This window comes from Betta splendens, chromosome 11 (assembly GCF_900634795.4).
Source record: "Betta splendens chromosome 11, fBetSpl5.4, whole genome shotgun sequence".
NCBI classification, from domain to species: Eukaryota; Metazoa; Chordata; class Actinopteri; order Anabantiformes; family Osphronemidae; genus Betta; species Betta splendens.
Window position 1 is genome coordinate 5600801 of NC_040891.2, and position 11938 is coordinate 5612738.

Below are 11938 nucleotides of genomic sequence, written 5' to 3' on the forward strand. Positions count from 1 at the left end.
GGGCCCCGCTTAGAAGTAACAAGGCTTCATTTGTCGGATTTGACACTGGCGGCGATGTAACGTTTACACCACAAGAGGGCAACGTGTGTGTGTGTGTGTGTGTGTATCAAACTGAACTGATTAGGAGGAATGAATCTAAATAAATTTACCACCAGCACATGTGAGCAAAATGTCCTGGATGCCAGTAAAGAAAGTAGAGGTCAAAGGTTAAACTTGCAAAAGAAATAAATGTTTTCCTGTGTCACTACTTGTCATTTGCACAACTTAAACAATTTGACTGGTGACACACAGCATTTAATGCATTTAACTTATGAACTATTTCCTTTCAGTTACAGGTGTAGAAAAGATATGGCAGTTAACATGAACATCAGTAAATCCCACTAGGCCAGTGAAGTAAATTTGCTAAAACATAAAAAGCCGACTACATCAGGTGTCAGCTAAAAAACTAAATAAAAAAAACAACCTAAAGGCAGCCTTTTTTAGGAGCGACTCCTCCAGCAGTGGCAGCGTGATGGAGACAGAACCTGTAGAAAGCTTCTCCACATTATGTGGTCTGAAGGCGACCCGACCTGCAGCTCTTGGAGCTGCTCCGTTGCTGGTCGTCAGTCCGTGCTCCCGTTTCTTCCTCTCAGCTGCTAGTCCCCTCTTTACCAGTGTCCATCTTTGGTTCTGACGACCCGTTCTCGTCGCCATTCTCCAAGTCTCGCTCTCCTGCATTCTCCGCTGGCCCGTCGTCCTCCGTATCCTTTTCCATCTGCTCCTCTGCTTCCCTTCCCTCCTTTTCTCCGTCCCCCCGTTTCTGCCCCAGGCCCTGTTTGTCTCTGAAGACCTCCACGCCCAGCATTCTGAGGTAATGGAACCGCTCGTTGCGAGGCACGAAGGCTCGGATGGACGTCTTCCCCCTCCAGCCGCACAGCTGGATGGGACACTGAGGCTCTGCGGGGTTACTAATGAACACAGGGTGATGGTGGATGTCAGAATGAGCCAAGACTCACAACATCACTAATAATGAGAACATGTGAAACTTACTTGGGGTTGGGAATGTACTTCAACACGATGCTACCCATTCCTGAGAAGATAAATATACATACATTTAACAGCAAGACCAATTTGTGTTAAATTCTTTCCCCTTAGTTGTTTGAGGTTTCTGGGACAGTGTTTTGCTCAAGGGCTCCTCAGCAGTTGTCATAGAGCAGAGGATTACTCATTTACATCCCCCTCTCTTTTTCCCCAGTCATATTTTTCTGCCCCCTAGGCTGCTGTTTTTTTTGTTTCCCCACTTTTTAAAAGAAATGGATCGTTTTAGAATTCATGGAGCTTTACATTTCCTACACATGCCATAATTCAACCGGATGTTGTAAGTGATGCTATACCCAGTTTCTTGGCCTGAGCGTGTGAGTCTTCCTCTAGTTTACTGAGGAAGGGGTTCTCCTGGGTCAGCAGTACTTTGATGTCCTCCACACTCACACTGATAATCCTGGAGCGAATATATGGCTGAAGAGTGTAGATACCCTGATGGGAAATAGAGGCAGATCAATGTAATTAATTTAAGGGTTTTTTGCATAGTTTCAATGTGAATTTTGCCACCTGGCTGTTTATTGATTCAGCTGTTGTCATCTCATTTCATAATAAGTACAGCAGGTGAGAGGAATGTTACAATTTAACAATCGAACAGCTTTCAAATAAGATGCTGTTCAACCTTAAACAAGTGGATTTACAGATAATTTTTTTTGATTCTTGCATTTAAATCATCTAAATATGAACCCCCCCCGACAGCCCAAATGCTGTGCGTTACCTCCTGAGCCAGCCTGAAAGCGCAGCCAAACTCATCCCCGTCATTGTTGCGTGACCACACCTTCACGCCCGTGTTAATGACCTGGGAAAAAACAAAAGGCAGGTTGACGTACAGCTCTGTGGAAAAACATCGCAACAACAACCACTTCAGCTGCACTAATTAATATCACAAGTAACTTCAACCAAAACACAACACTAATTAGGTCACTTACTCTAACCCTGCCACTGTCCTGCTCAACGCATCTTAGGCACAAGATGTAACCAAACTGTGGGTAAAAGCTTGTGCCAGACAGAGGTGAGTGATCTGCCACAATACTCCTCCGACACATGTTATATTCTGTATCCCCAGGAAGGTGAAGCTAATAAAATTACAATAATTGAAATATAAGCGCAGAAGAAATTCATATTCGATGTTGGGATTAATTTATTAAAAGCAGATTCACTGAAGTGTTAGTGCCAACAGAAGCCCAGGTCTTCACAGGCTGAGGGACTGTGAAAACCTGTCGTTTACTGTGGTTTAGCCCATTTGAAAGTGACTGAGAAGTGAGACGCATCAAAGCCCATGTGGAGAACAAAGACACAAAGACATGCAAACATACACACAGGCAGAGCCACCTGTGCAGGTGCTGTGCCGCAGAGGACTACAGGGATTTGGGGTGGGAGCGGGTTCCATCTGTTACACTGCTTCTCTCTCATGAGTTGGGACGTGTGCGCTCACAAACACACACGCGAGTGTAAACACAATATGTCGGAGCAGTGCGGGGAACAAACCTTCATGCGTTCGCTGTTATTAAGCAGCACATTGCGGAGCTCTTTGGACACCATGTACAAGTGTCTTTTCTTGCCCTCGTGGGTCCGGGTCAGAACGTTAAGCTTGGGGAAGTCAGGGGTCAGATCATAAAAGGATCTAGAGCAAAGGAGAAGCCAAAGTTGGGTTTTTCGTACAACAGACGCAGATAGACCACAAAATAGGACTTACTGTATGGTTGTAAACACGGGGTCGTCTGCGGTTAGAAACACAAAGGGGTCTTCTTTGTAACCAAACAGCCTCATCTTCTTAAAAGGAGGAGGCCTGAAAATCAGGAGGCATCAAACTAATCAAACAACTACATTATCTTTTAGTAATGCATGTGTTTTTACTTATTTTGGTCTTAATCCAAAGACTTATTTCTCACTGCTAGATAAAAGTCTTATTTCTTTATATCAAGGCCGAGTCCTATTGTTAATTCCTTCAACAGACCAACGCGACTTACCCACACACCCCCTCTGGTGCAGCAGCAGCAGCCTCCTGAGCCAAGGCGGCTCCTTTGGGTGCTTCCTCAGCTGCTTCCTCGTCTACTTCATCTGCTGGGTCTCCTCCCTTCGGCTCCTCCACGGCAGCTTCTGGGTTGCTGGCAGGGTGTGTGGGGGTCGAGGCCACCGTGGAGCTGGACTGTGGTGCTGCGCTGGAGGAGGTTTCCTTCCTCAGCTGCAGAGGGTGACGTGGACAGGGAAAAGGGAATTAAACAGGATTGTCCTAGATGTCGTTATTAAAACGGCACCTGGGGGGGTTCTGTACCTTAGGATATCTCTTGTTCCAGGGCATTGGGGCTTTCTTCACCAACACAGCCACAAAAAAGCCGCCGGTATTCTGGTGATGTGGCAGAATCCTCATACTGACATTAAGACGAACAAAAACAAATGTAAACCATGGTTCTGCGCTTAGAGGTGGCGCCTGAAGATAAACAATGACTTTCCCTTCAGCGTTTAACAGACGTGAAAATGTGTGACAACAGCGCCATCCGCTGGCCCACATCTTTTCAGGCTCACTTTCAAAGCCAATGCGAATGACATCATTTCCCTGTAGCTCTCATTATATGGGAGCGCAGGTGTGACCGTGTGTGTGCTTACATGCATACAGGGTGTATGTCGATCTGAAAGGCTGAGCCAGAGAAAAGTGGGTCAGAGACGTTGCTCAGCTAATTATTTTGGCAACGGTGCAAACGGATGACGGTTTGCTGCTTACATTGCTTACAAGGGCGACACATGGAAAATTAGCTGAATTAAATTCAAGGTTAGAAAAAAAGCATCTGAGCACCACTTTAAAAAGGGTCCCATGGTTATTTGAAAAGCATAGAGAATGAGAATGTCCCACAATTACAATTAAACAGTCTGTGCACATACCATCTCCAGATGCAGACTAGCTAGTTTCTCTGGGTCTTTAGGTGGGAACATGGTGGGGCGGATCTGCGTGTGGCGGCTCCTTGGAACCTCGGACCAGTCCGAGTACCACTGGCCCTCTTTGGTCATCAGCTGCAGAGGGCAGGATCCGGTTAGAACGTTTACCTCAATGCTGAAGCTAAAAATGTACTGAAACATTTCCGCACCTTCCAGGAAGTGACGCCGGGCATCCACTTCAGCCCTGGCAGGTCAGCTGAACTGTCGGCCAGCTCCAGGGCTCCTGCCAATGTGAAAACATTGCAACTTAACCTACTTAAGACCTACTAAAATGACATAAACAGGGTTGGCAGGTTTTTAAATAAGGCTCTACTTTCTACCTAATCAAAAAAGGTGGATTATTTATGGTTGACACATTGCTGGCCAGCAAACTTTAATTAAAAATTACAATTTTCCGAACTGAACTGACTGAAAACCCCATTGTGTAATTCTGTAAAGCCCCGCTGTGCTGTGAGCTTGTGTGCATTTGCTACCTTCGCTCTTCTCCAGCAGTGCTGCAATGACAGCCTCGTCCTCTATTGGGTTGAGTGAACAGGTGGAGTAGACCATCCTCCCTCCCACTGCCAGCTGTTCAACCCCTCGCACTGCTATCCTCAGCTGGAGCCTAGTGAACACACACAGTCACCTTTTCTAATTAGGAACAAAAGGACACACTTGGCTCCCGTGTTGTTCAGTGGGTTTGCGCTGCCACAAGAGTGCACACGTTTTCATGCATTAACACAAGCGGTCCCCACTCACCCATGGAGGTGCAGGCTGTTGCTGGTCGTCCATTTCTTCCATACGTCTATGTTCTTCCTCATGGTGCCGTCCCCGCTGCAGAGATACAAACCAGACACATTCCAGCCAGGCCTGAGGCAAAAACCACCTGAGATCTATAGACACCTCTCACAGGGCAAAACTGTGTGCGAAGCACAAACGGCCTAAATACCCAGCGGTGGCAGACTGCTCACATCACTGTAGCTTGTCTGCTTGTCTGTCTGCATTACTGCTTTTGCTCCCCTCCTCCCCCCTCTGTTGTGTTTGGCAGTGACTCCTGGCTTCAGCACTGCAGCTGGCCAAACTCAAATTGCTAACTAATGCAGTTTGGTTATAGCCACAAAAATAATGCTAGATTTGCAGAGAAAAAAGGCGTACAAGTTGGGTTTCCCCCTTTGATATATGCTTTTAAAATATAAATGCAGGGTTGAACTGGCCCCATGAAGTGAAGAAATAAATTCTAAGTAGCAGGACCTGCAGATTCTCTATTTGACAGACAGGGTGAGGCCTCAGCTCCATCTGTCACATAAAACCTTTCCAGCCCAACTCCCACACATACAGCTCAGATTATAAACTATATTTACTACTATATTTACTCCTCACATCCAAGTCTAAACTACTGCAGTACAGTTACATGCCACTGTTGCCCACAGAAGTCACACACAGTGTGCAAAGAAAAGCTTTGGGGCCTTTTTCTGACCTGCAGGGCACGTCACACAGGATTCGGTCATAAAACAGGATGTCCTTCTTGCCGTTGGACTCGACCTGCAACGTGGGGATGCAGGAGGCATCGTGGTTGACCACCATAATGCAGGGGCTGTTAAGGCGCTTCGCCTGGTGAACGAGCAGGTAGCAACGCTTGTTGTCCACGTCGTTAGCAATCACAAAGCCCTCTAGAACAAATAAAAATTGATATTGAGTTCACTAATGCCAAAAACATAGATAATCATTATTTTATTCTCTTTCCTGATTTTGAAATGTGTTTCCATCACCTGGAAAAGGAACATCCATGTCAGAGTGTAGCATTTCAATCAGTTGGGCTGTTTTGGACCCTGGAGCAGCACACATGTCCAAGATCTTCACACAAACACACATACATCAGCTCATTGTTTTTCTTTTTGAACACAGGGGTCCAAGAATGAAGAGCAATAACAGATTCAACATACAAGGAGGGCCTAATTTTACCTTATGGTGGGGCTCAATCTTTAAGAGAAGCGGAGGGATCATGCTGACGGCTTCCTGTCGGCTGATGTTACCCTGCAACACAAACACTGCATTCACTGCCTGTTCTGATTCTTTGCCTAATTATTGTTAAAGTTGTTACCATTACTTTTTTATGCATCATTCATTAAAAAAATTGTAAATAAGGACAGCCAGGTTAAAAAAACAAAAACAAACGAAAGGTGTTGACTTACAGACTCAGTCTCGCTAACTAGGAACTGGTGGAACTTTTCAAGCAGGGGAGACTTCCTAATTATCTTCCTACTCATGTTAGTGTGCCAGGCCTGCTCATCTGGATACCTGGAAGAGGAGAATGCATGCTGAGTTTGTGGAATAGGTTGTTTATTTATTTTATTTTTTTACTGTGGGAATAAAACATGCCAGATCATACCAGGTCAGAGCCTGAGGAGCCTCAATCTTCTGGCCGTCAATCTCCAGCTCCTGAATATCTTTGAAGTATTTTTCCTTTAGACAGTGTAGGATCTCCTTGGCATGGCTAGAAAGAGCCAGAGCAGTTATGAGTACAAGTACAAGTTAAATATCTGATATGCAGTATATAACCTCTAAAATGTACACGCTTTATGATAGACGTCCTTAAAACTAAATTAACTTTTGGCCATCAGTAAACACCATCGAAAAGAACTGAGAGACAAGATAATAACCATTGTTCACCTCTTGTATCCAGTGATGCGGATGGTTGCCGGCAGTGGCTCCCTCATTGCATCCATAAACTGTTCGAACTCCCCCTCAGGCACCAGGCCTTGCTCCTTGTAGTAGTCCTCGAACAGCTTATTCTCCTTTACAATATCAGCATAGCCAGCTCCCCAGCCCTGAACACACACACATGCATGATCACGTCCGCTACGGTTTTTAGCACTTATCCAATTAATTATAATGTAGAACGATGGGTGCATTGTTGCATTAATAAAGATAAAAACGGTTTGACGTGGCACCAACTCCTACAGAGCAGATTATAAAACCGTTTCCATACAGTTAAGTGGCAAATTTGGCTTGTACAAATCTATGTAGTGTTTTCAGTTGATGATTAAGTGTGTGTGTGTGTGTGTGTGTGTGTGTGTGTGTGTGTGTGTGTGTGTGTGTGTGTGTGTGTGTGTGGTAAAACAACCATTTACTGCTGGCTACATATAATTTGTACATTTCTGAGGAAAGTTCGTAACGTATAATATAATATACGTATAATAACGTATAATACTAATATTATAATATTAGTATTGCGCCCATTTGGGCTGAAGTTATGAAGGCAGCACTGGGTCGACTCATGACACATCCGTGTTAGCATTAGCTGCCAGCAAACCTCTCTCGTGTTGTTGGGGCTGTCTCCGTAGCATTGCTGTGCGAATTATACTGTTTTTTTAAATAAAAAAAAAACTACGTGGCCTAGTTGCGCACCGAACAGAGTGACTCTTACAGCGTTGTCTCTGCTGTCCCTCCCAGCAGTCTGGTCTTTCTGCCTCTGCCTGCTTCGCTTCCCCATGCCGGAATAGCAGACGACCCGGGAGAAAAGTCTGCGGAACAACGTTGTGGACACAGGCAAATTACAAAAATGCACAACTCGGATAAAGCAGAACTCCTCTGCGCGTCTGAGTAAAGCGCTGTGTATCCTCGAAACGTGTTGCCTCTGACGCACGTGAATCAGGACCCGTCGGGGCAACAACGACATGCCTGATATAAAATCAAGACTGGGCTTTTTTAATTTTCTAATTGTTTTTGTTGCTGCTTCTTCTTCTTGATTTGCGATTGCCTTAAAAACATAATAGTGTATTACTGCTACTCTCTAGTTTAGAGTGTAGAAAATTCACACATTCACAAAGGTTTCGGGAACAATGCGCAATATTCAAGATTCAAGATTGATTTTTTTCTTTTATTAATCCCAGAGGGAAATTATTTTGCACACTTTGATCGCTGTCACAGACGTACACACAAGAAGGTAGGGAGATTAAAAATCCGAATTTACACACACTCACATCAAGTCTAATTACTGTTGTCTAATTACATCTAATATAAAATAAAAAACAAACTTGTATTTTACAAATATTACATATTTCTATAAGACAAGTTTGTTTTTTTGCTGTATTTTTTTGCTGTATTTGCTGTATTTTTTTAAGTGTCGACGTTAAACTGAGCCTTTTGATTGGACTGACGAGTTGAAGTCATGTAGGCTGTGATTGGTCCACAAAGTAGTGGGTGGAGACGTGTGATAAATGAACAGTATCCTGGTTGTTGTACGCGTTATAGCGCTACTACGGCTCAATAGCCTGTGATGTAACATATTGTGTTTACACTATTTTTTTACATTGACCTTTTTTGCTCACCTGTCTCCTGGATGGATGCAGTCCTATCCACGCTCTTCTACTCGGAAGGAGCGGAGATCTACACTTTGGACTGCATGGCTTACTTCATGCTGTTCATGGCAGCATGCACTTCTGTTACACTGCTCTTCGTAAACGTGCCATACGGGCGGTACACCAGCAGTAAATATGGGTTTCCCGTCGATGCCAGAGTCGCCTGGTTCGTGCAGGAGATGCCTGCTTTCTTTGTGCCTCTGTGTCTGCTGCTGTGGACCACCACTGCGAATACCTCAGTCCTGCCCAACCAGATGCTCATTGCCATGTATTTCTGCCACTATTTCCAAAGGTATGTATGCTGAAAGCAATGGAAGTAATGCTCACATTAAATATAAAAATAGTGTGCATCGAAATATTAAAGTGAGTTGCATTTCATATGATGTCCTTCTACTGTTTTGTTTGTTTGTTTGTGTTTTTGGCCCAGATCCCTTATTTATCCATTCTTAATCAAAGGAGGCAAACCAACCCCTTTCGCCTCATTTGCCCTGGCCTTTGTTTTCTGCATATATAATGGGTACATGCAGATTAGGTACCTGAGCCATTATGCTGAATACCCCGAGTATTGGGTTACACATCCATGCTTCCTCACTGGTAGGTGTCCTGTGTCTGACGCTCCTGTTTCTGAAGTGGGAAATTTGCAATTTTTTCTACAAATCATTTATAAACCATTAGTTGAAAACACATTACATATGTATAAAACACTTGTTTAATTCAGTCGGTCATTCCCTGATCTTAGCATGAGAGTAGCTCTCATTCATACAAGCAGTTATTATCTAATTTATTTATTATTTATTGTAAATAAATGAAAATAGCAACGTGTATAAATGTAGGGAATAGAGAAATGAGATAAAGCATCAGTCATGCTGCCTATGGCTCAAATGCAAAGAACACTATTTTCCCCAACGGGAACAATAAAACATGTCTTATCTTATCTTAGATGCAGGGTACACTTTGGACAGCGCACCAGGGTAGAGACCACAAATTCCATGCAAGAATAAGAAAAACATGCTTTAAATTCTTTTCGAATAGCTTTGCTCAAGAAGCTTTTGGTTTATTTGTCTCCAGGTTCTGTCCTATGGTTGGTCGGCTGGCTGATGAATGTGCACTCTGACCACATCCTGAGGAACCTGAGAAAGCCTGGAGAGACTGGCTACAAGATTCCCACAGGTAAGTATTATTATATACATATAATTATTGAATAGTATTTGAAGCTCAGCAAACTGACTAAAAGCTGCGGCCATAAGGCTTCATTTTGGGCGATGTTTTTTAAAAAGCTATGCGCTTCTGTTAATCCATTTGAGAAATTCTATTGCATATTTCACACTAATTTCTGGCATCAAGAAATAAGAACCTGGCGTCTAGTCAAGTTCTTCTGTAAGAACTGGATAAATAATTAATTTTGAGGTTGATCCGTGTTGATGATTTGCATGTAATGTTGATGTTCCCCTGCCGGGAAGGCTGACCTTGGGGGTCGATAGCCCTAATGCTGGTCACGCTGCCCGTTCCATTTCCACTGGATTCGATAACCAAATACATGACCACAGTGAGCCTGAAGAAAGTAGAGCTCACAGCCAAAAAAAAGAATAACCTGTTCTTTGACTTGGAGCCACAGTTAATAAAAGGTAGTTCACGTCAGTAAATAGGGACAGATTAAACATTAAAAACACCAAGCTTTACTGAACACTTTATAATTTATAAACACAAGTTGTTCTTCTGGATTAGACATGAATCTGAATGCTAATTATATGTAGGCCACTTTTATAGATGTTTGACAAGTACTATAGTCTTGATAGGTTGCAAAGTGAAAGGAAATCTGTGCTTTGTGCTTTTCTTCTGCTAAATGAATCGGTGGTAATAACAGGTTTACACAAGAAAGTGGCTGCACTCGCTAAGAATACAGGCAAAACAAGTTAGAGCCCCTCGAGCCTGAACTTGTGGTGAACCTGTTGAAACAATCCATCCCGAACCCTCCAGAAAAATAAAGTGGAGAAGGCAGGAGGAACCTGTGAGCCGCGCTGCTCCACACACACTTCCAGGCACGTCTGGAATCTCCTCAGCTGAGGATCTGACAAACATTACACATGGCCAGCAGTCAAATGGGGACTTCTCATCTGTCTGTGGCCTGTGTAGCACTAGTAGAAGTTCTCAGCAGCATGTCGACTGAGAATTACAACAGTAATTATTTATTTTACCAGTGAAACACTTAGAGTATTAGTGAGTGAGAAAACATTAAATATTATCCTAAATGAGAGCAAATGTTAATCACACCTGTGCTGGTTCTTGTGTTCCACCCACAGGTGGAATGTTTGAATACGTGTCTGGAGCCAACTTCTTAGGGGAGATAACAGAGTGGGTGGGCTTCGCTCTGGCTGGTCACTCTATCCACAGCTTAGCCTTTGCCATCTTCACCACAGTGGTCCTCAGCAGCAGGGCTGTGTCCCACCACAAGTAGGAAAATAAAACATACACACACACACACACACACACACACACACACACACACACACTCACTGGGTGAGCAGGTTTGCATGGAGTCCGTTACACAGTTGAACGTCTCTTCTCTCTTTCTGTGTCTGTAGATGGTACCTCACCAAGTTTGAAAACTACCCCAGAAGCAGAAAGGCCTTGATTCCCTTTTTATTCTAGAAAACGCCGGCTCCATCTGGACAAGGTATTTTATTTGCTTACAACAGACATAAAGAATATTGCCACAATTTATTTAAATGAAAAAATACATTAAAACCTGCAAATAATTCATTTAAAATTTTAATTTTAAAAGGGAATAAAAGAGAGTCAGGATTCACAAACTGAGCGTACAGGAAGTGTTGTTTGCAGGAGAGGTGACATTTCGTGCCCCCCCAGAGAAAACCAGACATCAGTGTAATGGACTTACCCTCTAATCGCTTGGCAATAAAATGGCTTTAGGGCTAATCTACTTACAGTATCTTTATATTTTTGCAGATGGAAAAAGCAAAGCAGCCATTTAAAATGTTCAACATCCACAGATGTCCTGCTGCAAATCTTTTCAGGCATTGAAATAAATAAATCCTGCACTAAGCGCAACACGCTTTAGTGCCTAAATCTTCTCTGTGGCTTTTCTACCTTTTAACTTGATTCATCCAGCGAAATGCCAACAAGGAAAGACACTTTTTACCAAAACCTATCAACATTCCTGTCCCTTAAACACTGTAGCTGCTCTGGTCAAACAGCTCTGGGCTGCAGGGAAATAAAACGGAGATCACGCATCACCATCAATAACTCACCCATGCCTGAAATTAAAAGAGAGACTGACCTCCACAAATCACCAGCACAGAGAGCGAGAGACAAAGAACCGACCAAAACAATAGAAGGGAATAGTACAGAGAAATGATATTGATCTGCTGCTAATTCCTAGTTGCATGTATCATGAGCAAAATAATGATCTGTAAGTTAGACTTTAACCTCTTATATATTAAGTAGCTATATTATATGAATGATTATATCACGTTCGTAAAATTTAAATATAAATCTAAAATATCAATATGTTCTAAAATATGTTCTGTCCAGCCAAAAGCTGTCATGTCACCGGACTCTTTCTTTTCCAG

The 11938-nt window shown here is 43.2% G+C and overlaps 2 protein-coding genes across 2 annotated transcripts; one reads left to right on the forward strand and one right to left on the reverse strand.

Moving 5' to 3' along the window:
• Nucleotides 1-272: 272 nt before the first annotated feature.
• On the reverse strand, nucleotides 273-7657 carry nsun2 (NOP2/Sun RNA methyltransferase 2). The gene is made up of 20 exons (XM_029167516.3): nucleotides 7418-7657; nucleotides 6661-6818; nucleotides 6380-6484; nucleotides 6183-6288; nucleotides 5953-6024; nucleotides 5760-5844; nucleotides 5468-5660; nucleotides 4750-4824; nucleotides 4485-4615; nucleotides 4161-4234; nucleotides 3958-4086; nucleotides 3872-3873; nucleotides 3353-3449; nucleotides 3048-3262; nucleotides 2774-2866; nucleotides 2566-2701; nucleotides 1796-1876; nucleotides 1374-1512; nucleotides 1030-1069; nucleotides 273-947 (listed from the first exon to the last, which is right to left on the reverse strand). Exons 1-20 carry the CDS (start codon nucleotides 7481-7483, stop codon nucleotides 629-631), a joined length of 2316 nt encoding a protein of 771 aa, XP_029023349.1. The 5' UTR covers nucleotides 7484-7657; the 3' UTR covers nucleotides 273-628.
• Nucleotides 7658-8105: 448 nt separating this feature from the next.
• On the forward strand, nucleotides 8106-11025 carry srd5a1 (steroid-5-alpha-reductase, alpha polypeptide 1 (3-oxo-5 alpha-steroid delta 4-dehydrogenase alpha 1)). The gene is made up of 5 exons (XM_055512822.1): nucleotides 8106-8643; nucleotides 8779-8945; nucleotides 9420-9521; nucleotides 10652-10802; nucleotides 10934-11025. The coding sequence occupies exons 1-5, from the start codon at nucleotides 8333-8335 to the stop codon at nucleotides 10998-11000; spliced, it is 798 nt and encodes a 265-aa protein (XP_055368797.1). The 5' UTR covers nucleotides 8106-8332; the 3' UTR covers nucleotides 11001-11025.
• The last annotated feature ends 913 nt before the right edge of the window (nucleotides 11026-11938 follow it).